Source organism: Xiphias gladius, chromosome 8 (assembly GCF_016859285.1).
Source record: "Xiphias gladius isolate SHS-SW01 ecotype Sanya breed wild chromosome 8, ASM1685928v1, whole genome shotgun sequence".
NCBI lineage: Eukaryota > Metazoa > Chordata > Actinopteri > Istiophoriformes > Xiphiidae > Xiphias > Xiphias gladius.
In genome coordinates this window covers 2123629-2145521 of record NC_053407.1, presented here as the reverse complement: position 1 = coordinate 2145521, position 21893 = coordinate 2123629, and the positions used below count along the sequence as shown (strand labels likewise).

The window sequence follows — 21893 nt, the reverse complement described above, 5'->3', positions numbered from 1 at the left end:
CGGTGCAGTGGTTAGCACTGCTGCCTCACAAGAAGATTTTGGGTTTGAACCTTCCGGCCAGTGTGTCTATCACAGTCATGTGTCAGCCTTGTGATAGGCTGGTGACCTTTCCAGGGTGTATGCCTGCTCTTGCCCAAATAAAGCTGGGTTTAGCTCAGTTTAAGAGTGACTGAGGGTTGGCAATAGATCCATCCATGGATGGATTGATTGTGTTAGGGAAATAAAGTGCACAAATAGAAAAAAGAAGAATTTGAAGGATCACCACTTTAGTTCGTGTTTGATATGAAAAAACAAATTTTGTATCTGGTAGCTGCATAGAGAACACAGCTTGTACATCAATACATCAAATCAACATCATCTAATGTGATGCATTCCAGCTGGTGGCAAAGCGAGGTGGAGTGTTGAGTAGCAATAAGTGAGAATGACCAAAGGTTCATGAAGGGGAAGCAAGGGTTCACAACAAGATGCTGCCTTTGAAAGCTGCCAAGACGTCTGGAGGACAGTGAGGAGTGAGGAATGAACAGCAGGCACATCAAAGCCTGCAGCTGGCTGGGAGAGGGGCAGGTAATAGCAAAAACCAATGCTGAACACTTTCCACTGATGAAAACAACAACATGAAGTCAGCACAGAGCATACTGGAGAAAGAAAATAAACTTTGTGGCTCTAAAAGCTCCTTAAAGTTGCTAGTTTAGAGCATGGCACACAAAGTGGCTCATAACAGCATCTCAAATGTCTATTTGAAGTCCGCCATGTTAGATTTGCTTACTTGGGTATTTGGTAAAACCATGACCCATTCTTCGGTTGCATCAGGGCTGGAGACTAAACTGAATATATCAAATTACCAACATGATGAATTTATTATCAACCCTCAAACTTGATGCTCTTTAACTGGTCATATCATATCACTATCTTGGTAAATATGACAGTTCATTAGGAATTAGGTTTTATGTCATATAGTATCATGCAACTATTCATAGTGTGGCTATCTACATTGTGGAGACTTCAAACATTGAATATGTCATCACATAGGAAAAGGAGAAGGAAATCATTATACCTAAACAGCAAATTTATTGTGTATCAGTGTCATCCAAAATCACCCAGTGAACATTTGAGAAACAACTTGTGACCATTGCAGCAGTTGTGGGGAATGCTGCATCCGTGAAAAAGCAAAGACCCTGGACAAGAGACTGAATGAAAACAACAGACAACTGACAGCTGAACCATCTCCATGACAACTCAGCAAACTTAATGCGCCATGAGATCCGCAAAATGCTAGTAAGTGGATCTTGACTTAAGTTTACTTTATCAAACTACTATTCCCAAGGTAAGGAATGAACTTTCTTCCTCACAATTGGTGTTTCTCATTAGTTTGAACAAACCAATTTTGTTATTTTTCTTGAAATTACAGTCTGAAATGTGTCCATTTTTGTGCTGCTTTGCTCAAACACATGCTAATATAGCAGCTCAAGCAAGCACTGGCTAATGAAGCACCAATTAATTGTTTTGAAGCTCATTTGCGACAAAAATCCAGAGCGACAACAGAAAAAAATCTAGAAAAGAAATGATATAATGGGTAAACAGAGCGACATTTTTACATGTGTAAAGCCAAGTATACCAATTCTTCATGTATCCTTGATTAGTATGAAGACCAGCTAAGGAGGATTTTACATCAATCATGCTGTGTCAATCATGCTGGACTCATAGAGACGTGGGTGTAGCTGTAGCCTAAATAACTATTTCCTGGCAGTAAGGAGAATAATTTTGCTTAACATTGTTAAACTGGTTTCCTTTTCTGTCAGTTGGGAGCATAAGCAGCTTGAATTGAGACATGTACATGCCAGCTTGTCAGAAGGAACTGGAGTGACCTCATATACAAGGAGGTGGTGAAACAGGAATGTGAGGCCAGCTTGTAAGCTGCAGTCACAGTCAGCCGGCAGCAGGGCTAACAGGATGAGACTGTCAGAGTGCAAGCTGTGATAGAGTGTGTCTCTACTAGATCTGGTATATGTAAGGGCATGAACGGACATCAACAAATAGATACTCTCACACATACAGGTACCCATCATCAGCATCAGGTCACATAAAGCGGATCTGTCCCCAGCAGGAACTGGATCAGCTCCAGACTCACATCTTGACAGTCACAGTACGTGGCTGATTAATGAACTCACAGACTGTCAACACAGGGGCACAGACAAACAAACACACACAGACACAGACACAATAGGACATACTCAACTGTTGCTCAATTCTTCACTGATACATTGCACATTGTCTGTTTAAGCTTTACACTGTGCACTACTAGTTTTTCTCACTAAAGAGGACTGTGTCTTTTCTTATTATGGTGGATAAAACAGACAGCAGTTCAAGAAGAAGCATGAATCAAACTCATATGGGAAAATGCACACTGGTAGCCACTATAGAAACCCAATCACTCTCCATGTAGCCCACATTAGTGCACTGGCAGCCATGTAATAAACCCATCCTGCTTCCTGGGGTGGTACAGTGGAACCACTGTGAAAGTGCCTCCACCATGCATTAAGATTGCACATCTTGTCATGTCATATCTAAATGGGCTCTGTCTTTCTGCTGGAGGTGCCTAATGGACTCTTAAACTTAGTGCTTATACTGCAGCTTCTGACTGCAATGGGAAACATGACAGGATATCTCTCAGTTACTACTGGGAGGTAGAGCAACTGGAACAACTCTCAAGCATCCATAACTAATGACTTTGTGTGCAAGATTTTTCAGTGTCTCCAAGTATAAAAACATAACACGAGTGAAATGCCCCACTGCTATACAGACCTATCATCATAGTGCTGTCCTGGGTGCAGATGAAGGATTCCTGATCCACTGAAAAAAATTCAGTCAATGGTGAACCACACCCACTGAACATGCAACTGAGCAAATCAATCAATGATAGTAAATCCAAATAACTGTAAATAAACCAGTGGTAAGCCCATATATATGAAAATGTTATAGTAACAGATTTTAAATAAAAATACGGATTTAAATTTATTTTAGGATGTAAAGAGGTTTATCAGTTTTTTTATGATTTAGGAGATATCTTAATGGGGCTTATCTTAATATCTATATCTTAAACACGCCACTGTCAACAGTTCCAAAATTTAACAATGTTTTCAATGTGGTTGTAATGTTGATTAATCGTTTTGGTCAAAAATGGCAAACTTTTGATGTTTTCAGGTTCTCAAGTATAATGTTGCTGCTTGTAAATTTAATATCTTTTGGTTTTGGACTGTTGGTTGGAAGAAAACAAGGGAATTTGAAAACATCACCTCGGGCTCTGAGAAGTTGTGGTGGGAATTTTTCACTATTTTCTGACATTTTATCAGCTGAATTATTAATCAACTCATCTAAAAAAGTAATCAAGAGATTCATTGATAATAAAAATTATAATTAATTACAGCTCTAAACAGAATTACAATACACTCACTTACACATAATCTGTTGTTTTCTGACTGACTAATTTTTGGGCAGCCTAATAACCTGAAGGTGAAACTGTGTGAAAATATACAAGTGAATGGAGAATCTGGGACGCGCCAGTAAATGCACATGAATGCAGGGAGTTATTCAAGTGTCATCCATCCCTGACAGTCTTATGGTATCTGTGTTGCATTCTAATGGCTACACCTAAAAAAATCTATCCAAATTTTGATCTGACACAGAATTTCAAAATATATTATTTCATCTGAATAAGTCTAAACAAATCATCAGCTGAAAATTATCCTGTAAATCATATTATTTTGTTTATCATTGTGTTTTCATACAGTACATTAACACTTGTGTATGTGGGATAATGCACATTTATTAACAAATAAGTTATGCTGAAGACCTTGAAAACCCATGACAACATTTTTTTTTTTTTTTTTTGCTTTTTCCACACAGCAGCGTGAGTTGTGGAAATGTTGTGAGTATTCTGTAATTACTGGGGTGGGTGCACTCACCACAGTGACAGATGTGTAATATGTGAATGGATGCGGGTGTAAGTGTATCTACCAAGTACTGCCTGCAATCCCTGGATTCCCAGACATATTGTGTCAATAGTAGATAGAACAGATAGATACTGATTAAAGTTTTTTACCATAGGAAGAGAATCGGAATTTTCGATGTTGAAATCTTTTCCCACATGATGCTTTACCATACTACAAAGATCTACAGTAATTAATACAGATGGCTGGCAGGTCATTTTAACCGTGACTCTCCATCCCTCTTTCACACTAACACCCTCTTTCACAAATGTATAATAAATTAATTTAGTAACAATAGAATTAATGGGCAGATACAAGTTACAGATAACATCATCAGAGATGACAGAATCAGCTTTTGGCTGAAATAGCACCAAGCAGCATTCAGAGCATAAACACATATCTGCTGCAGGAAAAGTGTAAAATTAGACCCACAGTGACATTTAGTTCTAATTCAGCCCAGTTTAAAATCAAACAATATGAGGAATATTTTCCCTGCTGCATCTGCAGTGTGACTAGAAAGACATGCATTATGATTTTAAAAAGGTTCCAGGAAATACATAAGGAGTCAAACTGTCTTATTCTACTAAAAATCATTGTCCTGAAGGCTTGTCAAAGCCTCTAAATAGCAGCCCTTTCTACATATATAGTGTTCCCCTTACCACTGACTTTTTTCATTTCAGTTCAGTGTGAGAATCTTTACTGCGTTTTGCAGTGTTTCTCTCCTCTCCTCTGCTTTCTGTTTCACCGTGTGTGTGTCTCAGCCCCTCCCTACACACACAGAACAGAGTGGAGCAGAAGAGACAGGTTGACAACTCGTTACGTTAAGTGCAATAAAAGCTTTCCAACAAGTGTTATAAATCCCTCTAAAACCAAAGATGGACAGACGCTGGCCCCAAATGTCTGAAAGTCAGGCCAAAACATTAGCGTTTTTTTAAACACACACAATCTGGCGACTGTGGCGAGGATGCAAGCAGCTATGCTGCTGATGGCAAGGAAGCTAGTCCTGGTGAGAGCACTGGCAGTTCTCCTACTGTTACAGCTGCATCCCACGACAAGCATAAGACGACAGGCTTTGACCCATCTTGGCTGTCTGAGAGGAAATACTCCTCCTGACTCTACAGGACTCATATCGGTAAAGTTAAGTGCAAAAGTAAATAGAAATGTACACTGTATTCAACTCCATACAGTCTTGTAGCAAACACTGTGATCAGACTCAAGGCAACAGGTACAGAGAACAGATTGAATATAATAAAAACAATAGGATGTATGATAACTGAAAAACGTTCAGTGAGACCCCCCCCACCCATTGTGTGTCCATTCAGAATGAGGCTGGATCCAGGAGATAGTTAACTTAGCTTAGCTTAACATAAAGAAGCAGAGGGAGACAGATAGACTTTCTATGTCCAAAGGTAAAATAATCAACCCACTAGCACCTATGAAGGCCACTCCATAACACTTTATATCTGGTTTGCTTAATTTGTACTAAAACTGAAGTATTGGTCTATTTCTTGGCTGGGTTAAGTAACATCCTGGAGTTTTGTTGTCACTGTGAGGTTGCCTTGAGAGGTTTAACAGGACAGAGCCAAGGTAGTAAAGTGAAAGTCAAGTAAAACCTCTGACCTTGGCAAACAGCGCTCCTTTGGCTGCCAGTGCGTCCTCCCCTCTCCCGTTGGGGTAGCACTCATACCGTGCATCCAAAATTGGGTAGCGGCTGGCCAGCATCAGCCCACTGTTCAGGAATTTGAACCGGGAACAGCAGCCTTTCCAGCCATACCGGCCAACATCGCTCAGCACGTAGGGAAAGTAGCGATGCAATTGCTGCCGCAGTCTAGTCGTCGACCCGTGGTCAAACACTTCCTGGAGAGCCAGGAAATCCAAGTTGGCAGGGAAAAAGGCAGAGATCTCGTGGTCGAATGTCTCATCTCCATGGCGGCGTTTTCGTCCCGGGCGCTTAAAGATTGACGTGCGAGGAACGTGAGAGAGAGTATTATTGGAGGATATACCTACTCCGCTGTCACCTCCATGGTAACGAGCAAGAGATTCCCTGGAGGCAGTCATGCTGCTCGTGTCTCCGCCTGCCTGATCTCCAGGCCGATGGTTCCCTGTTTCGGCCTCCTCCTCCTGGGGGTCTGGTTCTGGGGCGCTGATGCTGATTTGAACCCCTGACGTGGGACGTGGGCAGTCTGTGGAGGATTTTGGCTGGGTCCCTTCACCATGCATGGGACAGTCATGATGGCCGGGGACACTTTGAAGCCCTGTTGAATGCATGGGGCAGTCTGGAGCCTCTCCTGAGGTGTGAACAGGACAGTCTGAGCTGTTGTTAGCCCCCTTTGGGTGGAGGTGGCAGCCTGCCATGGGGTCTGCTCCGTCTGGGTGAAGGGGGCATCCAAAGGAGCCCTGGTCTCCTGCAGCTGGGTGTACAGGACAGTCAGCAGCACCTGAGGGGTGAATTGGGCACTCAGTGAGGGGTTCAGTTTCAGTGTCGGCTGGGCCGTTGTTGGTGTGTGTTTGGTCTGGGCGCTGGTCCAGAGAGGAGGTACGACGGAAACCTGTGGCAAGGCTGCTGAAGGACGCCGCACTGAGGAATTTAACAGAGAGAAAGAAGGACAGAGAGAAATAAGTGTTCAAAATATATTTGTTTGAATGTAATTTATGACATGACAATGGTTTTATTACTGCTAAGACATAAGCAGGAGGAGCCCAGGAGAAAGCTCTCCTCACCTGATGGAAGTGTTGGTAGGTGAGTCGATGTAGATTTTTATTTGAGGCCGACTGGCACCATTTCGGATCCTCTTTCCCACCTCACGGGCTCTCCTGTGGGTGTCTGACAGGTTGTTGAACCTGGCCAGGGAGTCGGGCAGCAGGCATACGTTGGCACTGCAGAAACAGAAGCTTCTGCCCTGAGGCCTCCATTCCCCAATCCCTATGCCCCCTAGCCCTGCCTGGCCCTGCTCGGCCTGGTGTTTGTCTGGTCTGCACAAAGTAAGAAAGAAATATGATATTAGGTAAAACAGAAGCTTTGGAGTACCCAAATAACCCCAACCCCCTGATAATGTATTAAAAGTATAGTCTGACAGTTTAGGAAAAGGCGCTTATTTGCTTTCTTTTTGGAGGTTAGATGACTGCTCAATATAAAGGTAAAGGTTAACTTAGCTTAGCATAAAGACTGGATGCTGGGGGAAAACAGCTACCCTGGCAAAGCACCTCTAGAGCTCACTAATTAGTCTATTATGTCTCATTTGTTTAAACTATACAAAAAAAAACAACAAAGTGTTAAAACAGTTTCTGGTTTTACAGGGAGGAAGAGACTTCCTGGAGTCTCAGCTGTCTCACCTGGTAACCTCATAAAATTGTTGCTCAAGAAATAGTTCCAGAGTCAATTTCCCCCTGCTTCCAGTATTTATACTAAACTAAGCTAAGCTATTCAGCTGCTGGTTACAGTATTACTGTAGGGCTGCTAGACATACTGTAAGCTGTATGTCTTAAAGCATCATGGTGGTAAAGCAGTTTCTAGGGTTCTCGTGAATACAGTATACTGGTTTACATAGCCAGGTGCTCTAAGGCCTGATCAGATCAGCTGCTCTGTGGGGAAAAGCTGTGGAGTAAATATCCACTTTTATTAAGTTTATGTCACTTTGAGTTTCTGGCTTTAAAGGGATGGGTCTACAGTGAGATGTTAATGATCAGTCAATTATTGATTAATTGCTATTAATAATTTAAGCGATTAAAAATATGTTAATGGACAACGAAGAAGACGAGGGCATATGGTGTAACTGTCAAAAAATGTACTGTAGTTTGATGTAGTACCTTGTTACACCATTAGGTTGTGCCTCCTACTGTTTAGTGAGAGGGCGCAACATGTGTTTGCTGACTGCCCCTAATGGCCCCACATATCATAAAATGAATGCAGCGCAAAGAAGTAGCAGCGTGGCTTTCTGTGCTCACTGTGCAAAGAAAGCCACATAGCATACAGCATAACGGTGGGACATTTCCACAAAGTTGTTGTCTGGTAGCTTTCCAGTTTAGCTAGCTATCTGAGGCTCATGCATACGCCAACTACCATCTTCAACACAAGCATCAAGCAGCTACTCGGTTAACGCAGGCCAGGAGCTGTGTGTCAGGCAGCTGGGCGCACTGCTGTAGCTGCGGTGCAGATGTCCAGGACAAGTACGTAATGATTTTGTGTTGTTTAATTTATAATTCAATTAACTTGGTGTTTCCTTAATCTATTCTTAAAGTTCCTAATTTTCACTTCAGTGGATAAAAAATGGTTTTATTATGGAAAAAGACCACAGTAAGTCATAAAATATCAACAATTAACTGAATTGTTAACAGTTAAAAAAACAATTGATTGGTAATGTGGCCGACTTTATATTAAGGAAATTGCTTAAAATTTGCATCCCTAGTGTACAGACAGAGAGACAGACAGATGCACCAACGTGTTACTCAAAAACTTGCAAATTTGAACTCCACTGGCTGTAAGACACTTCATAAATAAGGAAGATGTTAATGACAGATATAAAAAAGTAAACCATGACAGAACTTGCCCTGGTTTAAGAGATGAATGAATTAGCTTAGTTTATACAAGTCTCAATAGGTTCCCTTCAGTCCTCTTCTCCTTGATCTACTCTAGCCTGTATATGACATACGCATGACAGTATAGTACCCTTCCTGATCAGTTCAAATTGGAATGACAGACTAGAGCATGAGTTTTGAAGCACCTAAATTTCAACAACTAAAGTTCCTGTCAAGAAGCCCCAGGAACCCTCCACAAATGTGCAGGTATATTCTGGTCATGCTGGGAAACAGGTAAGGAAATATGTAATAACTTTTCTCTCTTTTTCTCTTAAAACAAAAAGGCTGTCTGTTTTTGAAAAGATTTATGCTTATTTACACTGGATAGTAATGTGGGAAATTGTCTGCACTAACATACTATAATGATGCTAGAAGTCATAATGTTTCCCAATTGTTTGTTATATATATATTTATATCATTTTCTGTGTTACATATTACAAATGTTATTTTCATTTCATTATTTTTTTCTACCCATATCTGACTTTATCCTCCTTCTGCTTTTTGCTACTGCACTCTGGCTCACTCCATAGGGATAACTGCTCTTTCATCTTATTTTGTTAAAACAGGTGGTACCCATAAAATTCAACAAACCATTACCACCTTAATGTTAGGACAGCAGTTTAATTACTGAAAACAAACACAGATAACAAAGGTAACATCTTACATCATATTACACAGTGTCTTACTGGGGAATCTGCTGAGTTGCTAGAAGAGAGTGCTGCTCTTCCACAGCAAACAGAGCTAAATACAGTATTTCAAAGTTTGTGGTTATGGTGGGTAGCCACGTGGGTAGCCGCCGGTTGTTTGGATAACCAAACACCCACTGAGAACTGATTTAGCCTGACAGCTAAAGGCCAGACCAGTGCGCAAACTATTCACAGTAGATAATGACTCCCTTTTCCCTTTTCCCTTTTCTGCTTCTTGAAATCTCCAAACAATGTGAACAACTGGCTCTCTAGATATCAAAGGAAGCATGACTCCTCAACTGCATGGCCTATTTCTCATCTCAAACTGATTCTGTTTCCAGAAAAGCCGGTTTAAAAATCAAAAGCAAAGACTAATGATGGCCGCGTGAACGGTGTGTTTATCCAATCAGATGTAAAATGAGTTCATAGTGACGACTGAGTGAAAGTGTAATCTGTATATATAATCTGTTACAGCCCCCTTAAAAGTACATCTCTTCCAATCTAAACAAAATGCTGGTTGCTGGGGTATTTTTTTTACCAACTGTTAATTCCAGTATGAAAGTGTATGTATGTTTATGTTATGGCCGTCAGTTTTATCAATTTTGACTTTGTTTCTGAGAAATTGTGTTTTTCCCACCAATTTGATAAACTTTATCCTACCCATGGGCCTATTGCAGGGTTTTTGCAAAATTTAAGTGCACTTTTAGTGCTGTAATCGTCAGCTCTGGGTTTGAATGGTTTGTACTGAAATGCACTTTTTCGAGTCATAATTGATGCCTATCCTTATATTTTATGTACACAGGTCTCGAACTTTTGAATCTATATCAAGGAGCCGTATATTTTCTAACATGGTTTCTCGTCTTTCGTGCTGATGATACAATCAAGACCGCCTGAAGTTTCATGGCCATTCAAGCCATCTAAATGCAATGCAAATTTTAACCGAACTTCCAGAGTGAGGTGCATATTAACCAGTGCAGAAGAGGTAACTCTCAAATTCTTCACTAAAGTCACTCAAATCTTCAAATATAGAATTTATATTTCCTACATCTATTAATTTTAGGAAGTTTACAGTCTCCTCATCAATCCACAAATATCTGAAGTTTTCATCTGCCACCATTTTTTGTCTCTTCAGTGACGAGTGATGTTTAAGTCACATGCTTTGTGTATGTCAGGACTTATTTGCTATGTCCATTTTCATTGCACTTTGTCGCATTGTGTCTTTTTTTTTATATCCAATCAGATATTTTTATGCACAAATTAAAAATGCACAAAACAACACTGACAATAAGCCTACTGTCTATATCAACCTTGTCACCAAAAATATGTTTATATAGTACTACTGTAATTGCAACAGCAAATATATTTTGAGAGAGATGTAAGGCCACCTGAATAATGCTTTTTATCAACATGTTTAATGAACGTATCTGCAAGGTTGCTCACTGTTCATAATGAATTTTGTGCAAAACATTCAAGTGCATTGAGTGTTCAGCCACTCAAAGCACTTGGTTAAGGTTGGGGAAAGATTGCCGTCTTGGTTAAATGTTGAAAATGCCAACAGTAACTTGAAGCACCAGACACGACATGTTGACCTAACATTTATTTATTGATCTGAAACCACGATCTTTCCCTAACCCCAACCAAAGTGTTTTTGTTGCCTAAATCTAATCGCACAGGAGAGTCAGGATGCCAGAGCGTCCGGTCCTGCACTTTGTACTATGCTTCATGGTTTATGGTCACTCAACGTAATCCTGGCAGTATAATTTTTCCAGTAATATTTTTCACATAAAACATATTTCATAAAACAAATTCATAGTATATAGATGTATTTTCTAAAAGCTATCCACAAATCAAATCTGATGAGCTGATCCTTCTCATGAAGCAAAAGACACCAGGGAGGAGAATGAGACAATTTTGAAAAACACTAACACGACTGACACGACAGTCGTGCCGTAGATGTTACCAACTGTCTTATTTGTTAGTTAATTTGACAACAAGAAATAGTAGTAATAGTATAAAATATTTGTGCCATTTTCTCCAAGGTCAACACTAACCTGCGGTAGGTATACAAGTAGGGCCCGCGGACGGCTTGCAGAGGAGCCCAGATGATGAAGCCCAGTAGGGCAAAAGGCAGGGAGGCGAGGAGGAGGAGCAGGTAAAGGGGTGCAGAGATCAGGACACACAGGGTGAGGAAGGAGCAGGGGTCCTGGGAGCGCTGGTGCTTCTCCAGTGAGGTGGCCACGCACGAGGCCAGAAGCCGGTCAAGGAGCCAGTAGCAGGGGAACACCAAACTCCATGATAAGCCATCCAAGAAGTGCAGACAGGCACTGGAGTAAGGGGTGGTATGGAGGACCATCTCTTTCCTTCTTTCTCTCTCTTTCTTCCCCTCTGTCACTTTCTATTCACCGCGCACAGTCCGACCACACCCACATGAACTTTTTACACAAGTACAAATTTGTTTCAGAGATAAACAGCAATATTTTAAAAATAAATCTGACTCAAATGTAGACCCTCCCCCCTCCTTGGAGAAAGCTACACTACATGGTTTGGGTGATTTTTATTTTCACAGACAAGCTTGTCCAAGTCTCACTACCCCTCCCTCAACAATTACACCCTCTACAGGAAGGGTCAAGGAGCGCAGACTGGAGGTAGGGGGTTGCCATGATGGGAGTTTTTCCCTTGGTGACGGATCTATGACTGTGAGGACTCCAACGACCTCTAGAGGGGGCTGCCGTTAAACATCAACACCATTTCCTCAAGACCTGAAGAAAGTGATCAGATCGATAGAACAACAGAGGAAAGAAACAGGGAGGGGGAGAGAGAGGGGGGAGTAAAAAGAAGCAGATTAGTGATTGACTTGCTCTGATGTAAAGCATGCTTCGAGCAAAATGAACATCAAAAAATTTCATAATGCTGGTGAATACATACACACAAATAAAGGGACAAATACACAGGCAAATATTACAGCTATGGTTTGTCTTGTGCATATGAGAATTATATTAAGTGTGCTTTGTTTTTTTTATGTTTTAGAAGACATACAGGTTTTCAGCACTGATATTACCTATCAAAACCTATAGTGGATTGCATGAAATCTCATCTAGTTGAAGAGAATTGCATTAAATTACAATGGATCTCTAATAAAATCAGTATTAATAATCAATGGCATGTAGTTCAGTTAGAATCACAGTAGATGTTAAATCTGACTGCTAACTACTTCTCACTGTCAGAGATTCAACAAGTGTGGGCCATTACAGTGTCATGTAAAGCTAAATAATTTATAAACTATTAAACTAAATTTTTCTATTTTGATATGTTTTCTGCTTTTTTGGTCCACAAGCATAAAAACAACACACTGAAATATGTTAACACTATGGACTTTTTGTGGCTACAGAATTAAAAGTTTCAGTTTTAAATCAAAAGGAGTTCCCAAAAGAGCCTCAAATTATTTGACCCTTATCATGACTTTCCTTGAAACAGAATTAAAAGTAAAATTAAGCAAGCAAGCAATAAGTAAAAACAGAAAGTAAAAACACTGTAATTTCAAATATCCTTAAGCTGGGCTCAGACTCAATTTTGAAATCGGGTTTCATCGTGTACATAAGGAGAAACTTCAAGGATTATCTTCTCTCTAATCTTAAACACGCATACACTACAAGATTATAAAATAATGACACATCACACACTACAGAATCTTATTAAGATTATCGGCCAAAGGGAGCAATCAGAGAGCAATGCACCACCTCACGTGATGTCATCTCACGTGGTCCCATGGGGAAGCAGACAAGCAAACAAAATGGAATCTGTGGTCAGTTTTCAGTTTTTATAAAAACATGAATCTAGCTATTTTTATTGTTTAAAAATTTTTTCAGTACACTGCAGTCTCTGGTAGGTCTCAAGCTAGTTTGCTGGACTAGAAAACTAGCTTGTCAACAACCACGCTAACAAAATATAAAACTGTAGCCTTAGTTAATGCAAGGTTTCATTAATCAGCACTTAATGTTAGATTAGGTCAATACATTGTCTCAATACAAAGTTTGTAATATACTGGGTGTATTGATAAATGTAAATAAAAAGATTATAGACAAGCATAATGATGTAGCTAAGCTATAAAGTTAATGCTGAAGTTGCTAACTAGAGCACAAATAAAAGTAAAAGCTATTCCACTACGGTAACAACAGAAATTATGCTTCCACCACGTTTTAATAATTAAGGTCCCTTACAGGTACAGGTAATAAATGGTAATGAAGAGGATGAAAATCAATGTGACACGAACCACTAATGTTTAAAAGATCTTATTTTCTTCCTGCCCACAGATGATTTAACCAGGAATTACAGCCCTTTAATGCTTTCCAACAGACTTTAATACCATCACAAGCCAGAGTGGGAAGAGAATCAATTCCACCAGCATGAATGAATAATGAATAGGTTAATTCATTCATGTCAACATCTAAGGTTTAGAATGACACAAAGAGAGTGCTGACCTTACTGTAACCTCATATACCCCACAGGGAAAAACAGAGGAACAGTACAACAACCTCAAGTTTTTAAGTTAACACAGTGCATCATCTACAGGATGACAAAATGATTCCATTATCCATTTAACCACACGGCTGAAATTCACCATCTGATGTACACACATTGTGCTAACTCGTTGCACTCACACACCCTGTCTAAATTACATTGTTAAGCAACTGTACTAATGGTACAACTGTTCAATAATATGATAGCTTGTAATATAGTTTTCAACCAATTGACTCAAAAATGTAATCAAGCCTGTAAAGTTAAAAGAAAAAGATAATACTGTTATATTTGTTTTATTTTTAATAATTAGCTGGCAATCAATTCTTTCACCCTCTTTTTGTATACAGTGACCAGTATTACACATTGCAACAATTAAAAAAAAACAACGATGGAACATAGTCAGTCAAATATTAGTTCTGCATCTGGGGTCTGTTCTTTTATCTTTTCAAGATGGAGTATTTTTCAACAAAACGCCTCTGTATGAGCCATTTGTCACAACAGTCTGCTATTTTCTTCCAAAATGTGACTCTTTTGTTAGACGGGCTCGTCCTCTGAATAGCACATCTGAATCAGAAAACAATAATCTCTTCCTCCGCCATCCTAGTAATCTTCTTCTGTACGGTCAAAACCTTTGTGTATAGTCAAGATTCATGTTATGACAGAACAGCCCCCTGTTTACTAAGAAGACTGACTTGCCGCCTGCTACTGATTGACTTCCTGGAGTGCGGTTGTCTTGTTGACTGGGTGAGAGATGAAGAGATTACCTGCTGACCCACCAGTAGGTCTGACTAGCATGATTGGTGTGCTTCCAGCTGACTGACTGACTGACTGACTGACGGACAAACTGGTTTACTGTCTGAATGGCTTTCTGACTTGATATGACATTGTCTGGCAGATTAGCAGGTTGACAGACAATACTTTTAACTGAGTAAATACAACATCCACATAACATTTGATGTTATGCTTAAGACTGAGGTTATGACCTGTAGTCACTGTATATTTAAGATAATGAATGTGACTGTGATGGTAATTGGTTAAAGCACTGCTTAGCCCTCTAATTGATGACACTCTAGTATGCATTTAGCATAAACAGAGGACTGAGCAGGCAGGGCGAAAGTCAGTGAATTAATGAAAGGAAGCAAACAAAAGGCTTTCCTCGCAACATAAACTCTAATCCAGACAAATTCATTCAATGTACTGCTGCCTGGCATTTAAGGTGCAAATTGCCGTCTTTCCTCATTAAAATGAACCATTTATGGCTCATTGTATTTGGTTTCATGAAACAACACATGGATAATTACAATGGAATTTCAGTTCAAAATAACCGTTATTTGGACTGTTCTTGATCTTCAAAAAACTTTTTTTTGCCCCCTGTGGTCACAGGACACTGTTCTCCATAGTTTGCAGTAAACAAGTTTGTCTAATGACGAGTATGGCTCGGAAAATGCTTCCTTTAATAATTAAGATAATGTAGAGGAAAATTGAGAGAAAATACCAAAGAGCTTCTTAATATAATGCAGATCAGTCTCTCGAAGCAATCAACTAAAAAAATTAAAGGAGAAATAAAAATGATGATACTTTAATTACCTGATTATCACCAAGTTGTTTGCATTATTAACTTAAGTCCAATATTCACTTATTTGAAATCTTCAAAAATAAATACAGACAGCCTACATTCTTGGATTTATTTTATGAAAAATAAAAATCAATGATTTAACATTCATGGTCTTCAGCTAAAATAAGCTAAGCTAAACACCTGTTGGCTCTAGCTTTATATTTACTGGGTAGACATGAGAGTGGTATCGATCTTTTCATCTTACTCTTGGCCAGAAAGCGAATTAGTGTGTTTCCCAAGATTTCAAGCTATCCCTTGCTTTAGATATATTCTCTACATATATTTTTGGTGTCATAGAGCCAGTGATCAGGTTGTAGCTTACAGGGTAAGGCTTGGAGAAACAGCGTGAAAAGAACAACAAAGGAGAAAAAAGAGAAAACAATTAAGTTAATCAAAAGATCAGCACTGCTATAATTATTGCAGATGGGCAATATTGGATGCTGTTTCAAGGCAGACAGCTCACCATGATGATTGACAAGTGGTGTAGTGTGACAACCTTTAAATGCAATACAGGCTTTGTTCATATTATGCCTCTTTTATGATGCTATGTTAAATCCCCCTACAAAAGGCTTCTACTTTTTGACAGGACTGTTTTCCTCAGATCATGTGAGTAATTGTCTTTTTGGAATTGCAGACGCCCCCCTTATCAGGGGAAATGCAGCAGTGCATAATTCATACCCAAATACATGGGCTTTTAGGGAGTGACACAAAATCCACAATGATGGCACAAGATCCAAGAGAATGTGAGCACACATTTTAGTGGCAAAAACACACCTGCACATTCAGACGCAGACATATCAAACAAAAAACAGTCCAAAGACATATGCATTGAGACTTAAATGTATGCATGTTTACGGTGAGTCACTTGTGCCTATTCATACCAGGTGTTAACATGTGTCTTAGGTGATCTGATCACAAGTGGACAGCTCTAAGTACAGGTGTTAATGTACCCAAGACGCATTGAGATCTGATCTCTGAGACCAAATGTGGAGGTAGTCTTGGCTGCATATGGCCACATTCTTTTAGTGATGTGTATGCAGAAGTGTCCTGGGCCACACTGTCGGACCACCGAATTAACTGACATCCACTGCATAAGCTGATGTACGTACAGTCTGTATTGTTTTGATCTCTTCTTCTTCTTCTTCTTTTACTTTCCGGCAACCTAGGCACGGGAAGTGCATTGCTGTCTCTCGCCGGTTAAAAAAATACAACGCACTTGGTCTTTGCAAGTGGAATTGATGTACATGTTTATTTGAATATAGAGCAGGGAGGTGAGATCCAATCACAAGCAGTCACTCGAGGCACATGTGGAGATGCATTCTAATGCCAGGTGTGAACAGACGTACTTAGAGCTGTCCACTTGTGATTGGATCACATGAGATGCATGTAATGCCAAGTCTGAACAGGGCCAGAGAGGTTTCCTTGATATATTTTTTTATTCTGAATATCTATCTATCTATCTATCCATCAGTCTCATATTTCCCTTGGCAAACATTCTAACAAATTAATCCATGTCTAAGGTATTTGTTACTGATTTCTCATGGGTCTAGATCACCAAATTCCTCTTTGTTGACTATTTAAAAAAAGAATTTCTTTTTTTTTTAAACTTATTTATTCATTTTTATTTATTTGTCATTTCCATTTGACCACAAAATTTCCCAACTGTTAAAGTCCCCTTATACAGCAGCAGTTTGTTTTAAATGTGAATGTTTGCTCTAACATGTTTACACTTTAGTGAAGAAAGTTCTTCATTCAAAATGTAACTTGTTACACAAGGTACATAAGTATCCATGCAGAATGGAGTTTTGAACACACTATGGAGTTATTAAATAAAAGTAAGACATTTTTAGTAATCAATATGGTGTTTTTTTTTAAGTCAGTTTCACCTATAACCTTTTCAGTGTTTTGAAATATTAACTCCATAACTGTTAAATGAAACATACTGTATTTCTAAGTGTTGACAGTTGACAGACATTAAAATTAACTCAAGGTGAGATTTGGATTTTACTCTAGATGTGATTAGTGTTTTAACTCCCTCAAGAGTCAAGTTTTAACTCCTGAATGGGGTTAAAAGATCAACTGCTAGAAAAGGTTTACTTCAACTCTGCCCTAGAGTGTATTTGATAGTCACACATGTACACTCAAACTGAGTTGATTTGGGCTCACAGTTCATTCCTAAGGCCAGAATTTGACATCATAAGATGATTATTACTGAAACATCAGTGCGCGAGCAGCATTTTACTGTTGTAGCTGCTGCAGATGATTATTGGGAGAGAAAAGAAGAATAACCAAAGTTCTAATACACAAATCTGTTTTCAGTTTTTAGACTTTTTCACTGATCTTTGATTTTTGGTGATATATTGGATCATTTGAACATGTATCGAAATGAAACTATGTGAGAAGTTTAGAGGGAAAGATCACTATTTGGTGGAGCTGTTCACAACCCATAGACATCTTAAATTTTTTCAAGATGTCAGAAGCCAAAAAGATTCGAAAACATCTCTGTCTCTTTCTGTCTCACCTTTCTGTCTCTTACAATGTTAGCTAGCTGGGTTCTACTAACCAGTACTGACTTATTGTAAAATGGGTGAACTGTCTGTCAAACCGTTTATTCATCCACCAAGAATAATTAACTTATGAGGCTAATAATGTAGAATTTCAAAATTGCACATAAATGAAACCTTTAATTTCAGGCTTCTTTGAGGTTCCTCCCCATGTTGGGGCCATGGGTAGTTAGTTGCAGAGTTAAGAGAGGTTTTAAAAGATTTCATGTTTACATGAAAGCTCTGAAATTTCTGTTTACGTTTGTGACTAAATAGTAAGTCTTGCTTGGCTTTAGTGTGTTATTCAGGCCGTAAAACCTTATTAGTTATCAGGCCCTGCTTGCCTGTCACATCGCTAATCACACTTACCAAAACACATCCCCTAATAGCAATCACACCTCAGTGTACTGGGAAGCTCATTAGGATGCACAGATCGACAACCGGGAAATGAGTGATAAATGAGTGTCAGCTTAGAAACTGTAGTATGTTAAAGTTTTCCCAAAGATCTGTTTCAGAGAATTTCCCCATCAGCCCATTACTGTCTGTCTGCATACACAGGAAAAAAATGTGAGCTAGCACTCACTGCTCCAGAGTGTGTGTATATATAGGCATGTGGGTAGCGTGTATATTTACCCCGTAAGAGTGTTTGGGTGTGTATGACATCTGTGTATTTACACTGTATGTACATGCACACTGTGTGAGGATTAAAAATCCTGTGTGTGTGTTCATGTGCATGTATGTGAGTCTGTTTGTCGATACAATAATCAATGACCAATTTGTTATGGAGGAGAGAGGATAGAACATTGAGTGATACAGACCCACACATATACACACACACACACACACACGCACACACCTCCTTATTTTACCATATTCATGGGGACCCGTTGTTGACATAATGCATTCCAGCCCATTACCCTAACCTTAACCATCAAAACTGAATGTTTTGGTGGTTAACACCTATCCCTTACCTTTGGCCCTGAAAACCAAGTCCTAAACCTCAAACAGCCAACTTGTGAGGTCCAGCAATTTGGTCCCCACAAAGCTGTCGGACCCCACAAGTATAGCAGGTATAGCTTCCAGTTTTTGGACCCCATTAAGTAAAACAAGCCCACACACATACACACACACACACACACACACACACACACACACACACACACACACACACACACACACACACACACACACACACACACACACACACACACACACACACAAAGAGCACACACAGCACAAACACAGCTCAGAAATCTATGATGAGGGAATAGAGATAAGGCAAATAAGACCATCTGGCAGAAACTAAAATAGTGCTGAAGTACACATCAGAGTATTTATGCCCCCTCTCTGCATCTAATGCATCCTTTAATTTTCCTTTGTCAGTCTTTTGTCTCCTCTTGCCTCTTTTTATGCTTTTTGTATTCTCTCTCCCTTCTTTTCTTCTTCTTTCCTTTTAATTTCCTGTGTCTGTTTCTCACACACACACCGTGTACTTCAGCAGATTCTGCAGGACCGGCAGTTAATTCAGCAAATGACACATATAGCGTACTGTACACACATGAGCACACACATACATGCAAAGGCCAGTGACGTCACTGTGCTCTCAGCAGACCCCAGGGAGTTCTGTTGTCATGGCGACCTAGTCACATGCACTTAGTAACTGTACTAGTGTAGCTGCCTGTCAGTGTACAGAGAACACACACAGGCACACTCAGGACACATCTTCGGCTCTCACACACATACTGTGTTTGCAGGGTATCTGTATAATGTGGTGAGAAACACAACCACACACACACTTACGAGAAGCACATGTATACTGCTACTATGAAGCATGTCGGGTGTTTAGTTCATGTTTCATGGTCCAATGGGGGCTATACTTGAAACAAGTGATGTTTCAAGCATAACCCATGTTTTTCCCTGGATGGGCTGAAGTCAGGGCTATGGGAACAGTGGAGCAGAACAACAACTCCCATGATCGCGCTGGCTTCTCAACTGGATGGGAGAAGCTGTCAAATTACTTATCATCAACTGGGGCAGAGCCTGCAGCTATTTACCCTCAATATTTCAGAGCTATATTATAGATCGTCTCAGGAGGTCTGCTATACGTGTGTCTGTGCAGCACATATACGTTTATAGAGTATGTGCTTGTGTATGGTAAAACTGGAAACCACCAGCAATTTCAGTGAATTACTGTTATGAAAAATGTGTGTGTGTGTAATTTTGTGCAAAAACACAGTTACACTGTCATTTTCATGTTGCACAAGACAATTATGCACTGATAATGCACCATTTTAATAACTTCCTGGCTCCAAAGGAAGCTGTTTGTGTTGAGGAGGGTGAAGCTGTGATTGTGTTTATGCTGATCGGGTTGGGTAGTTGTTTTGCGACAAAACTGCGCATGTGGTTTGGACTGCTCGTTCCACCTAATGTCCAGTTTCTATGTCTTCAGTTGGCCGAGGTGTGCACACACAACTGCAAAAACACTAAAACCTGCCCAGTTTTGCACCATTAAAACTCTTTTCATTTGTAAAGGTGTAAATGTATGGTACGTCAAATTACAACTTTTAATGTGATTAATCATAAATCTGTAGAGGGTTGTCGTTAGATTAGATGCCACTTTTGTATAAATGTAACCATCTGAGACTAACAAAACACTGTCTTTTAGATTCTCAAGGAAAAAACAAGACTAAGAGTCTACAGCCATGCTAACAGCTCTGTGAGGCTGTACCTTAGCACAGTGGGAGATAAATGCTAACATCACCATGCTAAGATGCTCATAGGTGACAATGCTAACATACTAATCTTTAGCAGGTATAATGGTTAGTATGTTCACCATCTTAGTGCAGCATGTTAGCATGCTAAGATTTGCTACTTACTGTAGCACTAAACACAATCTACTAGGGCTAATGGGAATAGCATTAGCTTTGCAAATATTCATTCCTTAGCTAAAGTGTGCACAAATTTAAAAAAAATAACCTGATGGTGGCACTAGTTGAAATGTGAGGGATCACCAAAGTCATTAGAATTTAAACCCAATTCTCAAGATATTCCCCTCTGAACCACAAATGTCAAGCTGCTGTTGACACTAGAGGAAAAGACAAGGGATCACCAATTTACTAGGATTCAGCCTCTTGTCACCATGAATATCTGTACAGAGTTTGGTGACTATCCACATGGTGAATATTAATATATTTCTGTGTAGACCAAAGTGATCGACAGACCGACTGACGGACCAGCATTGCCGTCCCTACAGCCATGCTACTAGTGTGGCAAGAAATACATTGAACAGACAGTAACAATAGAAACGCATTCAATGTAGTTCAAGTTGATGTAGTTGTAGTGTGATTGGTTCTGGACTCTAGTTCTGCTACATTAACTGTCTGCTGTGTTAAGGGGGAATAAAATTAGTGATCCTGTGATTGAACACGAAACCCAGACTCCACCTGCTCATAGTATATTCCTAAAGTTTATAATGTATTTTTTCTAGTTTGAACTGTGCTTTGACTGGATTACACATCTGCCTCTGGTCACCAATACTGCAAAAATATTTTTTCACTCTCATGAGTGCTTTTGCCACAGGTTGGTGCAAACCATTTGCACCCATTTTCAAGAAATGAGAGGCTGAGACCTGAATGGCTGAGTGTTAAAGATTTAATATTCCCACTCTTTGTTGTTATTAAATTAATTTACAGTAGCTACTACACTTAAAATATGAGTATCTTGAGCCATCAAGAGATCACACCCTCTTCCTCTCTCTCCGTCTCTCCGTCTCCTTCGTCAGTGTAATTGTGGTTGCATAACATGGTTAGTGGTAGCATAATATACCATCACTATGAGACACAATGTAATCAGTTCAGTAATTCGATCAGATCAGGACCTGCTGCCACCTGCTCTTGAGCAACATTGCTGCTCTCATGACAACAAATGGGACAAGGCTGACTCAGAGCATGAGGGAACACATCAAGGTTTT

General features: G+C 39.7%; 1 protein-coding gene across 1 annotated transcript in view; it reads right to left on the bottom strand.

Annotated features, from left to right (window-relative positions):
- The window catches only part of smpd3 (sphingomyelin phosphodiesterase 3), a 35726-nt gene extending 24126 nt beyond the window's left edge, over nucleotides 1-11600 (bottom strand). The window contains exons 1-3 of the mRNA XM_040133638.1: nucleotides 11299-11600; nucleotides 6708-6959; nucleotides 5607-6564 (exon numbers count right to left, since the gene is read on the bottom strand). Of these exons, the coding sequence (XP_039989572.1) occupies nucleotides 5607-6564; nucleotides 6708-6959; nucleotides 11299-11600 (1512 nt within the window). The remainder of the gene's footprint in view (nucleotides 1-5606; nucleotides 6565-6707; nucleotides 6960-11298) is intronic.
- Between the last annotated feature and the right edge of the window lie 10293 nt (nucleotides 11601-21893).